Here is an 18,640-nt window from a genome sequence, read left to right on the forward strand (position 1 = left end):
ACATAGAAATGCATCTAAACCGTTACTCTCATCATTCTAAAAACCATTTGGCCCAATGATGAATAAGTACTGCACTTTTTTTAAAGTATACATGTAAATATAAAAAGTCTCAGGCTTATAACTCAAAGTCAGTTAATAGCAGTTAACAATATACAACAGCAGCATACAGTTAATAAATCCTAACATCTGGAGCAAACCATCAACTCTTTATTGAAAAGTACAATAAAATGAAAACACTACTTACAGAGAGATCTTGGTGATGTCATGATAGCTCAGGTAGGTCTTCACTGTGGCCTGGATGACTGACCTAAACCTCATACAAACAGAAGCTCTCACTGTGCTATATTTAATGTTTTTCCCATATAAGAACATGCTGTTTATAACTTTGAGTCATAATATCACTATGAAACAAGATTAGTATTGCAGTGACCACTGAATTTTAATTGCCCAATAAAAAATCTGCCAGAGATATTATTTTTCACTTGGACTGTAAAAGTCAATCTCTTGTAATAAAACTTTTTGGTTTAAAGGTCCTGCTAGCAAAACTTCTTAAATTGGTCAAGAGAAAAATATCCACTCAAATGATCAAATTATTACATGCAGTACATTTTTCATGATTGTGTAACAGATTTAAAGTAATGTGTGAAAAGTTAACATCATATGAAAACACTGTTACATGACTTTATCTGACTTTGAAGAGAAAATAACATGGACACTAAATGTCCAAAAACAACTGAACAGGAATTTATCCAGCAACGCAAAGGTCAGTTTAGAGTATGACATCAAGTGATCAAGTGGTTGCCCAGAAATCAGTTATCTTAACTTTTTAAAGGTAAAAACCTAGTGGGTGTTGCTGTCACTCCAGAAACTGAATCCCAACGACAGCTGACTGCTTCTCCACATCTAAACCAAGTTACTCCTCTATGCCAAGTTCTGTGTGTGTTAAGGATACTACATAAGACATGATACATCTAATTAAACAAGAAACCCTGAATTAAAACAGGAGTACAACCTACATAACGCATGGATTGAAAACTTTAATGTACAAAAAAAGTAAATTCTACAAAATTCTATGATGCTATTTCTTTTACATGAAAACATGTCAACATTGTGAATTAGTGTGTAAAGACTGTTATTTAGTTGAAGTAAAAGATAATAACAACTAAAAACCTTGCATGTTACAAGAAAACACCAGAATACATGAATGGTAACTTGTAGTCTTTCATTTCTGCTCTAGGGCAGAGATACATTCCCATAAACTGAATAGAATTACATGACCAAATCAAGCAGGACAGTTCTGCTGACTGTTCAGTAACAACACTATATAAATGACAGCCTCTGATTCTAGCACAGTGGCCCGTCAAAGATTGGTAAGCTATTTGTATTTCAGAAGACTGAAATTATTTCTAAAATGACATATTAAAATATTTTTAATTAGAGAAAATCATCATGGAATACTGTTTTGTTTGCTGTTGTTGTTGTCCTCAGAATCCTGAACTGTGGTTATTTTCACTCGGAGCATTGTACAAGGTAAAAAACTAATAATTCATGATTCAATAATTTAATGATTCAAAGTTTTTCCATTCAAACTGAAAATGTGTAATCTTTTTGTAAGACCTACTAATCTGAATTAAAAAAATACAAATGTTTATATTTTAATGCACAATGAATTGAAATTAGAATAAGAGTCGATTGTTAAGGTATAATAATAAATATATTAAGCTTAAAGTTAAAAACTCAACAAATTGAACTAGATTTGTTTCACAGTGAACTGCCATCATGGGAGATGGTGAAATGGAGTGTTTCGGCCCGGCGGCCATTTACCTCCGGAAGACAGAAAGAGAGAGAATTGAGGCTCAGAACACCCCCTTTGATGCCAAAACGGCGTTCTTTGTGGCAGAGCCAGAACAGATGTACCTGAAGGGTACTCTTACTGGCAGAGAGGGCGGCAAAGCTACTGTCAAAACTCTGTGTGGGAAAGTAAGTATCATATGCTACTGTGATTGAGTCTGTAGAAGTTAAAACAAATACAGTGAAATGTTTGTACAAAACGTGTACAAAAACGTTCATCCTTTTTGATTACGGATTAATGTTCATTACAGACAATCACGGTAAAAGAAGAGGACATCCACCCCATGAATCCTCCCAAGTTTGACAAAATCGAGGACATGGCCATGATGACCCACCTCAATGAGCCTTGTGTGCTGTACAACCTCAAAGAGCGTTACGCAGCATGGATGATCTACGTAAGTCTAAGTAAATTGTGTTTTATTTCTAGGATGAGACGGCAGCATTGTAAACCTGGACTATCTCTGTTTCAGACCTACTCTGGCTTGTTCTGCGTCACTGTCAATCCCTACAAGTGGCTGCCGGTGTACGACGCAGTTGTCGTGGCTGGATACAGAGGGAAAAAGAGGATTGAAGCCCCACCTCACATCTTCTCCATCTCTGACAACGCCTACCAGTTCATGCTCGGCGGTAAGTAGAGTCTGGAAGTGTGTTGATGCAATATTTTCATTATGTAGCATTACTGAATAAAAAAAAGGAACAAGCTTCAATACAAATATATATATAAACAAAACATTAAGGTTAAGTAGTTGAAGACCATGCTGACACTTCAAGGACGACAAAAATGTTTTGATTTAATTAAAAATAGTGCCACCTATTTTGCAAACCTTGTTAATTTTTCACGGTTCCTTTCAGATCGTGAGAATCAGTCTGTTCTGATCACGTGAGTACACTTAAGATGGAACACCTAAAACCTTTTTAATTGCATATATATATATATATATATATATATATATATATATATATATATATATATATATATATATATATATATATATCATCTTCATTGAGGATTTATGACTAAATGCTGATCTCGTATCAATCTCTAGTGGAGAATCTGGTGCAGGAAAGACTGTGAACACAAAACGTGTCATTCAGTACTTTGCAACTGTTGGTGCGATGTCTGGAGGAAAGAAGGCAGAGCCGGTCCCTGGAAAAATGCAGGTTAGTGAATACTTATTTTACAATATTGTATCCCTTATAAAAAAGACGTTTTTTCAAGTGTTCTATTAGTATACTTTTTTGAACTAAACTAAGGAAAGTATAATTTTTGTCTACTTGCTCAGAAATGAGCATTATGTACTTAAAATGACAATATAAGCACACTTGACTTATACTTAGAAAAAGCCAAATGGAAGGAGGGCTATTATCTTTTGTACAGAATTTATAAAAAATACAAGTGCAGAAACTGGAAACAACAGATGCTTCCACATGTAATCTAACTCAACTTGATGGAAATAAAGACTCCATTTAAGTCTGGAGTCTCTTCTTAACTTTTATTCAAAATGTTATTTCTCATAACAGAAAAAAAATATATAGAAATGAATACCTAAATAGGGACATATCACCAAATTTAAACTCAACTTAAAGTATGATTTAAAATGCATTTTATTAAAAGCTGCAATTATACAGTATAAAACTACTAACTACTGGCAGTTTACTAGTTTTCAAAATACTAAAAAGACTAAAATGCTACAAGAATTCAATTAGTAAACTATCAGTATACCTATTATATACTTTGGGTGAGGCTTTCAGTTTGTTAGATGCTATAGGTAAATAATGAAGAGAATAACAACATGCAGTATACATGCAGTATAAACATTAAAACTGTTTACACAACAAACCAGTGTTCATAATTAGGATAATACATTAAAATAACATGGTAAGATACACTCGTTTTCAATATCAAGGAGCATAATGAACTACTACTACTAGTATACTTTTATATACTGGAAAGTAGGCCAAGGAGCATTAAATGGCACGCTTACAATATTCTACCAGTACACTGATATTTGTATACTTCCTACATTAAGTATACATAAAAATACATTTGACCTTATGTATACTTGATAAAAAAAAACTTTTGGTAAGGGGATTGATTACAGTACTTGTGATTCACCTCACAACTATCCACTATCCTGTAACTACTATACATCTAGGGATCACTGGAAGACCAGATCATTGCAGCCAACCCTCTGCTGGAGGCTTATGGTAATGCCAAGACTGTGAGGAACGACAACTCCTCTCGTTTTGTAAGTTGTACTAATGAATTATAATAACATTGGGCAACATTCAATTTCAAAAATGCCAAACTACGGTGACACACTGCCACCACACACATTTTTTCCACTCAGTTATGTCTTAACATTTTTTTCATTATAACAAGATGTTTTCTCATTAAAATTATGTCTTTAAAATGACGTAATTATCTTGTTAAAATGTATGCTAAGTGATTCTCCTTGCTGCTGTCATCAGTCTGACACCGTCTGCACGTTGCTGAAGTTATTAAAATAAAGTGTTTATTTTATCCCTAGAAGACCAAAACTGCCGCCCCACGAACTAAAAATAGTTCATCACATTTTGACAACATTGATTCATCATAGCCAAACAGGAATGATTATTGACGCAGCGTGCAGACATTTTATATATAATGTAAAAACATAGTTCATAAATATCATCTTTTTTATGTTGGACTCTGTATAGTTCTCACTGTTTTTGTGTGTAGTTTTTGTATCATTTGTACTGTTTGCATTTTTGTTGCAGAAGACAATTTGTGTTTGCATTATTAGCTACACAATTTGTTTATTTTTCTGAAATATGTTTCTTTTTTTCTTAAAATTATATATGCGTTTTAACTAGAAATCTTATTACAACATAAATGAGGGGAAAAATATGTATTTGGCAGCATTGAGTCACCGTACCAAACAGTTAAACATTTGATAATTACTTCCATCTCTATAGGGTAAATTCATCAGGATTCATTTTGGCACCACTGGAAAACTTGCCTCAGCTGATATAGAAACTTGTGAGTCAACACTGTTTAAAGCCTAAGATATATATTTGGATACTAAGTAAAATTAATCAATTAAACGTAATGTCTTTTTTTCACCCATTTTTATAGATCTGCTGGAAAAGTCTAGAGTGACATTCCAGCTGTCTGCTGAGAGGAGTTACCACATCTTCTACCAGCTCATGACTGGACACAAGCCAGAGCTGCTCGGTGAGAAATCTACAGGATTATGTTTAGGTATTTCTTTGTTTGAGAACACTGTTATCATGCAGCACATCAACTCTTTACAGAGGCCCTGCTCATCACCACCAACCCTTATGACTATCCAATGATCAGCCAGGGTGAGATCACTGTGAAGAGCATCAATGATGTGGAGGAGTTCATTGCCACAGATGTATGTGGACAACTCAGTTTTTATTAGTAGTAGTGACGTATCTGACATGAAATTAAAAAGAACAAATACTGCATGACATGCAATATAAAATGCATATTAATGCATTATGTGTTTTATTTAAAAACAGACTGCCATTGATATTCTGGGCTTCACTGCTGATGAGAAAATCAGCATCTACAAGCTGACAGGGGCCGTGATGCATCATGGGAGCATGAAGTTCAAACAGAAGCAGAGAGAGGAGCAGGCTGAACCTGATGGCACTGAGGGTAGGGTTTATTATTAACATAAATCAGCATGCAAACATTGACTTCATTAGTGAAAATACCGCAAAGAACTGTTCCTCCTCAGTGGCTGATAAAATCGCCTACCTCATGGGCCTCAACTCTGCTGACATGCTGAAAGCTCTGTGCTACCCCAGAGTGAAGGTCGGAAACGAGATGGTGACCAAAGGCCAGACAGTACCACAGGTGATCACTTACCTTCTCAATAGATGAATTAACCCAGAAATATCCCATAAGCATTCAGAAGACACATTCACACTTCAGAAAGTACAGTTTAAAATAAGTTATATGACCTTTACATTTCTCAGGTGAACAATGCAGTAATGGCTCTCTGCAAGTCTGTCTATGAGAAAATGTTCTTGTGGATGGTCGTCCGTATCAATGAGATGTTGGACACCAAGCAGGCCAGACAGTTCTTCATTGGTGTGCTGGACATCGCTGGTTTTGAGATCTTTGATGTGAGCATCATTCAAAGTCTCTGTAAGAATTCAAACATAAAAGATATCGGCAAGCTGTAAAAAACTGCCTGTTTAATCATCAGTTCAACAGCTTGGAGCAGCTTTGCATCAACTTTACAAATGAGAAACTGCAACAGTTCTTCAACCACCACATGTTTGTTCTGGAGCAAGAGGAGTACAAGAAAGAAGGCATTGAATGGGAGTTCATTGACTTTGGTATGGACTTGGCCGCCTGCATTGAGCTCATTGAGAAGGTAAGAGGATATTCAGTAAATTTAACTTACTATTCACATTGTGACTGTACTTGAGGGTGAACATTTCTTCAACAGCCAATGGGCATCTTCTCCATCCTCGAAGAGGAGTGCATGTTCCCCAAGGCAACAGACACAAGCTTCAAAAACAAGCTTCATGATCAGCATCTGGGCAAAACTGCGGCTTTCCAGAAGCCCAAGCCTGCCAAAGGTAAAGCAGAGGCTCACTTCTCTCTGGTGCACTACGCCGGGACTGTGGACTACAACATTGCTGGCTGGTTGGACAAGAACAAGGATCCACTGAACGACTCTGTTGTTCAACTCTACCAGAAGTCATCACTCAAAGTGCTGGCCTTTCTGTATGCTGCTCATGCTGGTGCTGAAGGTATTTTCTTTAAGAATGATGTGCAAAACAGAGAAAAGATACATTTGTCTTAAGTTAATGTAACAATATATTATCGAATATTCTGAGATTTCATGGAAACATCAAATATATCTATGCAATATGGTGACAGAGTATTTAATGTCTGACATTATCAGATATCAGTTTACTGAACAGCTTAATATAAAACTATACTAAATCGATAACATCAACTTCTTTTACATGAAACAGCTGAGGGTGGTGGAAAAAAAGGCAAGAAGAAAGGAGGTTCCTTCCAGACTGTGTCTGCACTTTTTAGGGTAAAAGGTTCCTCTCTTGTAATGAAAGATGTGAATGAAAGATCTTCTATATTTAAATTTGCACTAATAACAAACATTACAGGAGAACTTGGGTAAGCTGATGACTAACCTGAGGAGCACTCACCCTCACTTTGTGCGCTGCTTGATTCCTAATGAGTCCAAGACTCCAGGTAAACCTGTTCTCTGAACACTCAAATGTATTACTGTTGGTAAATTATTTCTGAAATATTAATCATATGAAACATATGCATTGCAGGTCTAATGGAGAACTTCCTGGTCATCCATCAGCTCAGGTGTAATGGTGTGCTGGAGGGTATCAGAATCTGTAGGAAGGGTTTCCCCAGCAGAATCCTCTATGGTGACTTCAAGCAGAGGTAAAGACACCACACCTTTCTCAAACTGTGAATTAAAGATAATTTACCACCTATTCTTAACCATATTTCAAAACAGTGCCTTCAGTATTTTTGTGGATTAGCCAAAACATGAATCCTCTCTTAAATGTTTCCTAGATACAAAGTATTAAATGCTAGTGTCATCCCTGAGGGACAGTTCATTGACAACAAAAAGGCTTCAGAGAAACTCTTGGGCTCTATTGATGTTGACCACACGCAATACAAGTTTGGACACACCAAGGTAAGCATCTCCGTAAAGAAACTACATGGCCAAAACCAAAAGTGTTCTAATCATAATTAAGAGCATGACAATTTCTGCAATTCCAGAGAAAACTAATTTTAATGCAACACCACACAATTTCATCTAAAACATTCAGTGCAGACAACAACTTCTGAAACTTGGGAATTCAGAACTATGATTTATACCAGTCATGTTATTTCACACAAGAGTTTCACACAAAATTCTATATGTACATCATAGTGATTGAAAAATTGTTGTGCCTCCTCAAGCTGTTGCATGGAAGATAAAAGCACATAATTCCTTTATTCTAAGTAATATAATTGTACACTTTTATGTAGCATATGTAGCATAAGCCATGTCACATTTACATTAAAGAACATTAATTCCTTTCTGCATTATTGTACCACTAATAACTTAAAAGTGTTGAACGTAAGTGAAGTGATGTGTGGCCAAGTATAGTGACCCCACCAACCTAACGGACCCGAGACTCAAACCAACTACCTTTGGATTAGTCCAATTATTTATCCATTAGCTCAAAACTGCCCATAAATACATTCTTCTAAATATTTTTGTAGGTGTTCTTTAAAGCTGGTCTGTTGGGTACTCTTGAGGAGATGAGAGATGAAAAACTAGCATCGCTGGTTACCATGACTCAGGCTTTGTGCCGTGGATATGTCATGAGGAAGGAGTTTGTCAAAATGATGGAGAGGAGGTACAATCAAATTACAAAGCTATTTCAAATTACAACCATTTAGCTTCTCAAACTGACTGACTAATTTACTGATTACAATTTACACAGAGAATCAATTTATTCCATACAATACAACATCCGCTCATTCATGAATGTCAAACACTGGCCATGGATGAAGCTCTACTTTAAGATCAAGCCTCTTCTGAAGAGTGCAGAGACTGAGAAAGAAATGGCAGCCATGAAGGAGAACTATGAGAAAATGAAGGAGGATCTTACAAAAGCATTAGCTAAAAAGAAGGAGCTTGAGGAGAAAATGGTGTCACTTCTTCAGGAGAAAAATGACCTTCAGCTGCAAGTAGCTTCAGTAAGTAATTCAGTTCATTTAGATCATAATATGCACCATACAGCTATGAACATAAGTCATTAAATACATTTATTTCAATTATCAGGAAACTGAAAACCTCTCTGATGCCGAGGAGAGATGTGAAGGTCTGATCAAAAGCAAGATCCAGCTCGAGGCCAAACTCAAAGAGACAAATGAGAGACTGGAGGATGAAGAGGAAATCAATGCTGAACTGACGGCCAAGAAGAGGAAACTGGAGGATGAATGCTCTGAACTGAAGAAAGACATTGATGACCTGGAGCTCACCTTGGCCAAAGTGGAGAAAGAGAAACATGCAACAGAAAATAAGGTCAGTAATTTGTATTTTATATTTATTTCATTATCACACTGCTGATTGTGATTAAGTTTCTTAAGAATGAAACCAATAAATGATGTTTCAATTTAGGTGAAAAACCTAACAGAGGAGATGGCCTCTCAGGATGAGAGCATTGCCAAACTGACCAAAGAGAAGAAAGCCCTCCAAGAGTCACATCAGCAGACTCTTGATGACCTTCAGGCAGAGGAAGACAAAGTCAACACTCTGACTAAATCTAAGACCAAGCTTGAGCAGCAAGTGGACGATGTAAGATGTTATTTATGAGAATAAGACCCTGACTAAATTTGAGACAAGAGGAAATTACAAACTGTTGTTAATTAACATTTCCTTCCTCTGGTTTCTTCACAACAGCTTGAGGGCTCATTGGAGCAAGAGAAGAAGCTCCGTATGGACCTTGAGAGAGCCAAGAGGAAGCTTGAGGGTGATTTGAAACTGGCCCAGGAGTCCATAATGGACCTGGAGAATGATAAACAACAATCAGATGAGAAGATCAAAAAGTGAGAAGATATCAATCTTTATACAATTACACATTTGAAAAAAGTATTTTGTACATTTAAAAAACCCCACTTCTAAAACAGGAAGGACTTTGAGATAAGTCAGCTTCTCAGCAAGATTGAGGATGAACAGTCTTTGGGAGCACAGCTTCAGAAGAAGATCAAAGAACTTCAGGTAATACTAACCCTAATCTTGTCTGTGAAATTGAGAAGTTGATAGCTTGCTAAATGCAACAAATCAACATTACAAAAATCACAAAGACTACATTCTTGCTTCATTAAGGCCCGTATAGAGGAACTGGAAGAGGAAATTGAAGCAGAAAGAGCTGCTCGTGCTAAAGTGGAGAAGCAGAGAGCTGATCTCTCCAGGGAACTTGAAGAGATCAGCGAGAGGCTCGAGGAAGCTGGTGGTGCCACTGCTGCCCAGATTGAGATGAACAAGAAGCGTGAAGCTGAATTCCAGAAGTTGCGTCGTGATCTGGAAGAGTCCACCTTGCAGCATGAAGCTACAGCTGCAGCTCTCAGAAAGAAGCAGGCAGACAGTGTGGCTGAACTCGGAGAACAGATCGACAACCTCCAGCGGGTCAAGCAGAAGCTGGAGAAGGAGAAGAGTGAATACAAAATGGAAATTGATGACTTGACAAGCAACATGGAGGCTGTAGCTAAATCCAAGGTAATGTCACTAGAGGATTATTAAATATGTTATATATTAAATATGATTTTAATATAACTTTAACATTTGTACCTCTTAAGGCTAATTTAGAGAAAATGTGTCGTACCCTGGAAGACCAACTGAGTGAAATAAAGACCAAGAGTGATGAAAATGTTCGTCAGCTGAATGACATGAATGCACAACGTGCAAGACTTCAGACTGAGAATGGTAAGACATGGTAAAGCATGCTATATGTGTAAAGCTTCTATGCTATTAGAAATATAAAATATTTGTATGCTGTCTTCAAGGTGAATTTAGTCGCCAACTGGAAGAGAAAGAAGCACTTGTTTCACAGTTAACTAGAGGAAAACAGGCTTACACTCAGCAAATTGAGGAACTTAAGAGACACGTTGAGGAAGAAATAAAGGTAGAGAAGCAAATTTTCTGTAATACTTTAAACCGTCATACAGACAAAAAAGACAGGATGGGATGTTGCGAATCTCAAAATATGCTGTTTTACAGGCAAAGAACGCTCTGGCCCATGCGGTTCAATCTGCCCGCCATGACTGTGATCTGCTCAGAGAGCAGTATGAGGAGGAGCAGGAGGCCAAAGCTGAACTCCAGCGAGGAATGTCTAAGGCCAACAGTGAGGTGGCTCAGTGGAGATCCAAATATGAGACTGATGCCATCCAACGCACTGAGGAGCTTGAGGAAGCCAAGTAACTAAAACAAACTTAACTAAGTCTTTAATACCCTAAATTTACCAACAAATATTGAATAAGTTGATTTTTTTATACCACTTTCTTCAGGAAAAAGCTTGCCCAGCGTCTGCAGGATGCTGAAGAATCCATTGAAGCGGTGAACTCCAAGTGTGCCTCACTGGAAAAGACCAAACAGAGACTGCAGGGTGAAGTAGAGGACCTTATGATTGATGTGGAGAGGGCAAATTCATTGGCTGCCAACCTTGATAAGAAGCAGAGAAACTTTGACAAGGTAGGAAAAATGCAGATAAACTTTAAATCTAAACCATGAACCACAGACTTGGCTAACGAACAATAAATACCTTTTTTTCCAGGTCCTAGCAGAGTGGAAACAGAAGTATGAGGAAGGCCAGGCTGAACTAGAAGGTGCTCAGAAAGAAGCTCGTTCTCTCAGCACTGAGCTTTTCAAACTGAAGAACTCCTATGAAGAAGCTCTTGACCACCTTGAGACACTGAAGAGGGAGAACAAGAATCTGCAACGTAAATTACATTTTTATTTGTACAGCAAATATGTAAGAAATGTAACAGAACAGGTTACAATTCTGCTTTTTGAATCCATTTAGAGGAGATTTCTGACCTCACTGAGCAGCTTGGAGAGACTGGAAAGAGCATTCATGAGTTAGAGAAAGCCAAGAAGACTGTGGAGTCTGAGAAATCAGAGATCCAGACTGCACTCGAAGAAGCTGAGGTGCTATTCCTTACAACATTAGCATTATGATAATATCGCTCTGAATAAACATTGTACATGGATTGGTTCAAAACACTTAAAATGTAATGTAATTTCTAGAGAACATTCTTTTTTTATACCCCACAAATGCTGCTATCACTCATGTCTCATGTCTCAAATTTTTTCCTTTTTTCTTGTAGGGTACCTTGGAGCATGAAGAGGCCAAGATTCTTCGTGTGCAGCTGGAGCTGAACCAGGTGAAGAGTGAGATTGACAGGAAGCTTGCTGAGAAGGACGAGGAGATGGAACAGATCAAGAGGAACAGCCAAAGAGTGATCGATTCCATGCAGAGCACTCTGGACTCTGAGATCAGGAGCAGAAACGATGCCCTGAGAGTCAAAAAGAAGATGGAGGGAGATCTGAATGAAATGGAGATCCAGTTGAGTCATGCCAACCGCCAGGCTGCTGAGGCCCAGAAACAACTCAGGAATGTCCAAGGCCAACTCAAGGTACCTTTCTGTAGAATGAAGAATTACCAAACATATGAATATGATAAATGAATTAAACACAACATGGTATGCACCTCAAAAATAAGATTATTACCACAGGATGCCCAACTGCACCTTGATGAAGCTGTCAGAGGACAGGAGGACATGAAGGAGCAGGTGGCCATGGTGGAGCGCAGGAATAACCTGATGCAAGCAGAGATCGAGGAGCTGAGAGGTGCACTGGAGCAGACAGAGAGAGGCCGCAAAGTGGCAGAGCAGGAGCTGGTTGATGCCAGCGAGCGTGTGGGACTGCTCCACTCACAAGTACAGAAACAATATTAATACTAGGAGCAAATTCGAATTATATGAAACAAAATTCTAGTTGGATGAACACAAACTACCTGCTTATCTTCCACAGAACACAAGTCTTATAAACACCAAGAAGAAGCTTGAGGCTGATCTGGTCCAGGTTCAAGGTGAGGTGGATGATGCTGTCCAGGAGGCCAGAAATGCAGAGGAGAAGGCCAAAAAGGCCATCACTGATGTGTGTGTTTATATTCTCTTTCTCAATTCTGATTTAAATCGTTTGGCTTTGCTTAACTGTGTGTGATAACATGTAGAATAAAATGTTAAAATGATAAAATGTAAACTTCAGGGAAGGCATCTCAATTTAAGTTTTATATTTTAGGCTGCCATGATGGCTGAGGAGCTGAAGAAGGAGCAGGACACCAGCGCTCACCTGGAGAGGATGAAGAAGAACCTGGAGGTGACTGTCAAAGACCTGCAGCACCGTCTGGATGAGGCTGAGAGTCTGGCCATGAAGGGTGGAAAGAAACAGCTCCAGAAACTGGAGTCCAGGGTAAATTACAAGCTGAATGTAGTCTTAGATGAATTGGCTATAGTAGAGTATTTACAGTTGACAACATGACTCTCTACTGAAGGTGCGCGAGCTGGAGACTGAAGTTGAAGCTGAACAGAGACGTGGTGCAGACGCTGTGAAAGGAGTGCGCAAATATGAAAGGAGAGTGAAGGAGCTCACCTACCAGGTAAAACTGCACTAGATTTAGAAATTTACCATCTTTCATAATAATATACAGTGGGTATTGAAAATAATCACACCTTTTAAAACAGTCTTTTTAGCCTGAAATTAATACATGTTTATCGATCTGTATTTACACAGTGCAACCTAAAACATTACTTTATTGTTATTGTATAGCCTTGGCTGAAAATTGTTCTTAGGTCTTGTCTTACATACAACACATCATCACGACACACCAAGTGACACATATAACACCAACTTGTCAGATTTTAAAAAACAAAATCAGCTTTAAAAAAGTAATTTTGCTGAACCACCTTTTGCTTGAATCAGTCTTTAGCCTGTGGGGGTATGTCTCTACTAACTTCTACACATCTAGACTCTTGCTCGGGTTCAGTTAAATTTGATGGTGAGGAATTTGTTTTTTAAGTCATTACATAGATTTCAAGTCATAACATAGATTTTGAATGGGGTTCTGGGCTCTGTCTAGGCCATGCAAGGACATTCACCTTTTTCCTCCTTCAACCAGTGCATGAGCAGTTTTGCTATGTGCTTTGGGTCATAAAGTTAACTCCTCTTCCTGTTGACAATGATTTACCAGATGGCAACAGGTTTTCATCAAGAATTTGATCGCATTTCGCATCATCCATTTTTCCTTTTATCCATAAGTGCTCCCCTAATGTAAAGAAACACCCTATAACAAGATATTAGCATCTCATTGCTTCACTTTAAGAACAGTGTTATTTGTTGGTAAGCAGTTTCTGATTCAAGTTGTTTGATGTTGAGGCTTAATAATTCAAATTTTATTCTCATCTGACAATCATTTCTAAAAGTCTTGATTGAATATGGCCTTTAATTTTTCTTGCAACCCTCCCATGCAAGCCACATTTGTGGACAATTTGTTCCCCAATGCACAGAATGAACACTCTAATTCCTGCAGAGCTGCCGTTGGTAGCCTCTCTGATAACCAGTTTGAAGCAAAGTCCTGATTCAGGATATGAAATGTTGGAGATTAAAGACAGTAGGTTCCATATGTAGGCTTTGTCTTTAATAAACAAAACATGTGCAGAGTAAAGTAAATACAGGTGATTTAAAATTTGATATAACAGCTGTAATATAAAATGTAAGCAAGGGTTAAAACACAGGAAAAATCCAACAACATTAAATGCAATAAAAACAGTGATTCTCAATGGGGGGTAGCACAGTGATCCATGGGGGTCTTGAATTAAAAAAGTTTTGAGCACCACTGCAATGAAAGATAACAGGTAAACAGGAACTCTGTTGTTATAGTAGCAGGTTCAGGCATGTGTATGACACAGGGTTGTGTTGAACCAAATATCTTATACTTTTTCACAACTGATTTCACAATGCTTCTAGCCATTGATAAAGCCTTTGATTTTTTTTTTATCCATCTTCTAACTTGTCCACAACTTCATCCTAGATATCTTTTGAACAGTGCCTTGCCACCTATAATTGTTTGCTTTAATTGCACTACCAAGAACTGAAATGCTCCAAGAAAAGACTTTTTTATTCTTAGCTAATCAAAATGACCACGGCTGATCACACTTGAAAGTCAAACGGCTTCACATGAAATTCAGATGAGTCAGTATTTTTTAAGAGGGGGTTACTCTTTTTGTACTTTTTCCTTATATGTTTGTGTACTATCCTTTACGTGGATGTTACAAATGAAATCAAATGTGATCATTTTAAAATGGGTGATAATTTCCTATACCTGCTGTACATAGTTTAACTAATATTTCCACCCAAAGACTGAGGAAGACAAGAAGAATGTGACCCGACTGCAGGATCTGGTAGACAAGCTGCAGCTGAAAGTGAAGGCCTACAAGCGCCAAGCTGAAGAAGCTGTGAGTTTAATGTCAAATGTCTTGAGTGTGAAGTTTTAACATTCTCTATTAAATACATTCAGTGTCAGGAGTGCAATGCTCTGAAAGGGGTTGGATATCTTGTGTCATCCTTACAGGAGGAGCAGGCCAACACTCACCTGTCCAGGTACAGGAAGGTGCAGCACGAGATGGAGGAGGCTCAGGAGCGTGCTGACATCGCTGAGTCCCAGGTCAACAAGCTGAGAGCCAAGAGCCGCGACGCTGGGAAGGTATTGTAAAGCTGTTTTCTTAATATGTATCGCTTAATATACATACATTTTGGAAAGACAAAAAAGCATGTAACTATAAATTTTTCTTTTAATTTAATAAAGAGCAAGGATGAAGAATGAAGATGAGATGTCATACCACGCCTACAAGCAAACATATAATATGACTTGCTTGTGCTGTGCCTTAAATGTCCATTAAATATTTTCTCATGGCGCTCTCTATTTCTGTCATTGTAGCTCAACTGGTAGATCATAGCCAACAATGCCAAGATCAGAGGTTCAATTCTCTTGAAATGCATGAATTAATAATAGATGCCTTTAATACAAAGTCGGATGCAACATTTTAAATTGAGGTGTAAAAATATATAATTTCACCCTTGTAAAAACAGTAACACAGCAAAAAAATCTCAAATATCAAATTTCCTTCACATAAAATTCACAATGAAATAATATTTTTGTTTCATAACTGTATTCAAATTCACACTTTCTTACTTGTGTGGTATATGGAAAGTTAAAGCTGTTTTAAATGTTTTTAACAGTTCCAAGAAACACTGGCAGTCATTTAAAAAAAAAAATTATAGAATTTGATGCATTATAAGTTAATAAGTTTTTTAGTAATCATACACATATTACATTGTATAAGAATAGCCTGTTAACTTTTGATTCTGATTAGAATTTTGTGATAGCATTAAAAAATGACAAAAATAAGAAACTATTGCATATAGTTCTGAGACCGTATTCTATAGTTCCGAAATTTTTCATATATTTCAATATTTCAATTTCTGACTTTTACACTGCTTCCAGGTTTTGCTTCATTTCATCAACAAAAATAGTTCCAAATAAACATCTCTATTCAATCACAGCAGTGTTTAATTTATGAACGAACGTGCATTTTTAAATGAATCTAGTGAGTCAATTATTCAATTACGATTCATAAGATTCGACAGTCCCTTGTTTCATTCCTGAATGAATCAGCCGTTTAAACAAATCAATTGAATAAATGACTTAATGATCAAATTAGTGACTTGTTGCTATTTGCTGGCAGTTTTAGTAAAATATTTAACAATTTTAATCAGTTAGGCTTAATATTTCTACAAAATGTTGTAATAGCATTTAGTGGTTGTGGCACCTTCCATAGGACCAGATAGGTAACGTATCGTTTACATACATAACTCTAATTGCCTGATAGAAAGAATGAATAAAACCTAAATGAGTGGACACACACTGTCAACATGTACAAGGAGTGCCTCAGCAAGCTAGATCCACTAGCCTGTTAGACCCCAAATGTCATCATGCACAACTTGTAGTGACAGACAGAAAGGGAACATCTTGTTATGTACATAACCCTTGTTCCCTGATGTTATGTCCTAATGCCACAATCCTGAAAGAGTGGATGCAAACTGTTGCCTTAAATACTTGTATGTAGAGAGAGTGTCTCTGCATTCTCATTGGTAATTTTTTCCCTAAATGTAGAGGAGACTGGGGTTTCCAAACTGGTCACAACAGCGAGCTCAAACTGAGCAACAAGAAAATGGCTAATGACGCATCTCTGCCATATACACTTGCCCCTCTAACACTAGAACTCTCTAATTTGTTACTATTCTATTTACCCCCAACACTAGCTTCATCTACTTTTATTATTTTTTTTATTTATTATTAAAAACAACTTGGTACACGTACAGTGTTAGACTAGCTGGGTCATACTGTTGCTTTTCTGTTTGTTTTATTTGTTTTTATAATCACTTCAAAATTAAGTGTCTGCTAAATGATTGCATTCAAATGTAATGAAAAAAAGCTGAACTAATGCTGAAGCAGTCCTGTTCAGTCTTAATTTGTGTTAACTAACGTAGATTTCAAATCTTACAACATGAAAAGTGATTCCCATGAAACAAATGTAAATGATTAGATTATTATTCACCATTTAAATGAGAGAGATTTTAGCTAAATATCTTCTAATAAATAGATTATTACCAAATATTTAATCTGTCAATCTGGTTGGCTACCAGCCCTCAGTAGTACATTCATTTGCATTGTCTTTTTCCAGGTAAAACTATTCAAAACATTTCAAATGATAAACACCTAATCCAAGTGTGAGAGCTTCTAATTTTAATAAAGCCCCTCTCTGTCTCAAAGATGGACAAATAACTCCAAAAAAGAACAAAAAGAAGATATGTTTTAGCAACACTCAGTCTTCATTGTTCAACCACAGTCATGCTTGTGACGACTGGAGAATGTCTGCAAGATCAATTGCACATGCTAAAAATCAAACAATTTGAAGGAAATATTACCTGGCCAGTTTAGATGTGGTCCACTACTGAATGCCAACAACAGGAAAGCCGAACAATCAATTCTCAAACAGAACGCCTGTGTACCAGTTGCTGAAGCTGCTTAATAAAAGCACCTGCAAAATGAATAAAGAAAAATGCTAATGCAATAATTTCCTTTCTAATGACCAAACAATGGAATGATCAATAAGTAAAACACAACTGAATCAATAGCTTTCTACAATACCTTTTAAATATGAGTGTCAGAGACGGGGTAGATTAAAATGAATGACCATCTGATATCAAAGCTTTCAACCTGACACCACAATAAAGCTTGTGACCTATGCTGACAAATGGCAAAGCCCTGATGGCATAGCTGACCGACCAGCTATATTTGTGTAAAGTCCTAATATGTCCACCCTAAGGGAAAAGATGCCTTAGAATTTTACTGACCACATGTTTCCATCTTATAAGATGTCAGCGTCTTAGAATTTATTCCACAGCCGCCTCCTATCTTTTCAAAGGTACTAGAAAAGCTACTGGGACAGACTGTATTGTCTTTGAAAGGCAAAGCAAAAAAACAGGGGCGTGATCCAAGGTCAGGCACACAACAACACACCATCCTGATGTGTTTGTGCATTAATGATTTCATTACTGCCCAGTAAATATCGCACAAGACATAACTGCATTTAAATCATAATTGCATTTGAACAGATACCTGAAGCTCAAAAGACCAGCAAAGCCATTAGAAAACTGTAAATAACAAAGGGAAATTAGCCGAGAGACGAGAGAAGATAAATTAATTGGCCAAAATAAAGCTGCCATTTAGTCAAAATCAGGTGCTGCAAACTTTACTAAGTGTTAGTGATTTCCATTATCCACCTGATTAGGATGTCCAAAAGAAGGATGCTTAATGAATATTAAAAAAAACTTTGCCTGATGATTATTCATTTTCATAGATTTCGTCTATACAAGTAAATTAGCATTATTCTGCCAGATCCCGGACGATATTCGAAATTCATATGTCTTACCATATGCACTAGTACACAGAATGACAACTGCTGTGTCCAAATTTGATGCTTTGTCACATGAAAAGTTTCCTAGGCCTCTGGGAACAGTATGCCAGTGACATTTGAGAGCTTCTCCACGGCTAAACTGGGCTCTACTGTAGTGCCAAGGCACTTGAAGAAGATTGTGCTCAA

General features: G+C 37.2%; 1 protein-coding gene across 3 annotated transcripts in view; it reads left to right on the forward strand.

Annotated features, from left to right (window-relative positions):
• Positions 1-15,388, forward strand: part of LOC122327906 (myosin heavy chain, fast skeletal muscle) — a 41,018-nt gene extending 25,630 nt beyond the window's left edge. Inside the window, exons 1-41 of one of the 3 annotated variants that reach the window (XM_043223574.1) lie at positions 1,253-1,370; positions 1,489-1,530; positions 1,768-1,980; positions 2,103-2,246; positions 2,322-2,478; positions 2,704-2,731; positions 2,898-3,012; positions 4,008-4,100; positions 4,810-4,873; positions 4,970-5,068; positions 5,149-5,252; positions 5,380-5,518; positions 5,601-5,719; positions 5,842-5,991; positions 6,075-6,245; positions 6,321-6,627; positions 6,856-6,923; positions 7,006-7,093; positions 7,180-7,297; positions 7,433-7,556; positions 8,132-8,268; positions 8,356-8,611; positions 8,697-8,939; positions 9,036-9,212; positions 9,318-9,463; positions 9,545-9,635; positions 9,744-10,133; positions 10,214-10,340; positions 10,421-10,539; positions 10,635-10,831; positions 10,922-11,105; positions 11,188-11,353; positions 11,437-11,561; positions 11,741-12,049; positions 12,149-12,352; positions 12,447-12,572; positions 12,717-12,887; positions 12,970-13,074; positions 14,834-14,929; positions 15,046-15,177; positions 15,280-15,388. In XM_043223574.1, the coding sequence (XP_043079509.1) occupies positions 1,780-1,980; positions 2,103-2,246; positions 2,322-2,478; positions 2,704-2,731; positions 2,898-3,012; positions 4,008-4,100; positions 4,810-4,873; positions 4,970-5,068; positions 5,149-5,252; positions 5,380-5,518; positions 5,601-5,719; positions 5,842-5,991; positions 6,075-6,245; positions 6,321-6,627; positions 6,856-6,923; positions 7,006-7,093; positions 7,180-7,297; positions 7,433-7,556; positions 8,132-8,268; positions 8,356-8,611; positions 8,697-8,939; positions 9,036-9,212; positions 9,318-9,463; positions 9,545-9,635; positions 9,744-10,133; positions 10,214-10,340; positions 10,421-10,539; positions 10,635-10,831; positions 10,922-11,105; positions 11,188-11,353; positions 11,437-11,561; positions 11,741-12,049; positions 12,149-12,352; positions 12,447-12,572; positions 12,717-12,887; positions 12,970-13,074; positions 14,834-14,929; positions 15,046-15,177; positions 15,280-15,297 (5,808 nt within the window). In that variant the 5' untranslated portion in view covers positions 1,253-1,370; positions 1,489-1,530; positions 1,768-1,779 and the 3' untranslated portion in view covers positions 15,298-15,388. Of the gene's footprint in view, positions 1-1,252; positions 1,371-1,488; positions 1,531-1,767; positions 1,981-2,102; positions 2,247-2,321; positions 2,479-2,703; positions 2,732-2,897; positions 3,013-4,007; positions 4,101-4,809; positions 4,874-4,969; positions 5,069-5,148; positions 5,253-5,379; positions 5,519-5,600; positions 5,720-5,841; positions 5,992-6,074; positions 6,246-6,320; positions 6,628-6,855; positions 6,924-7,005; positions 7,094-7,179; positions 7,298-7,432; positions 7,557-8,131; positions 8,269-8,355; positions 8,612-8,696; positions 8,940-9,035; positions 9,213-9,317; positions 9,464-9,544; positions 9,636-9,743; positions 10,134-10,213; positions 10,341-10,420; positions 10,540-10,634; positions 10,832-10,921; positions 11,106-11,187; positions 11,354-11,436; positions 11,562-11,740; positions 12,050-12,148; positions 12,353-12,446; positions 12,573-12,716; positions 12,888-12,969; positions 13,075-14,833; positions 14,930-15,045; positions 15,178-15,279 lie in introns of those variants that run through there. The other 2 variants (XM_043223576.1, XM_043223575.1) reach the window with 2 other exon arrangements.
• The last annotated feature ends 3,252 nt before the right edge of the window (positions 15,389-18,640 follow it).

This window comes from Puntigrus tetrazona, chromosome 22 (genome assembly GCF_018831695.1).
Source record: "Puntigrus tetrazona isolate hp1 chromosome 22, ASM1883169v1, whole genome shotgun sequence".
In the NCBI taxonomy this organism is placed as follows: domain Eukaryota; kingdom Metazoa; phylum Chordata; class Actinopteri; order Cypriniformes; family Cyprinidae; genus Puntigrus; species Puntigrus tetrazona.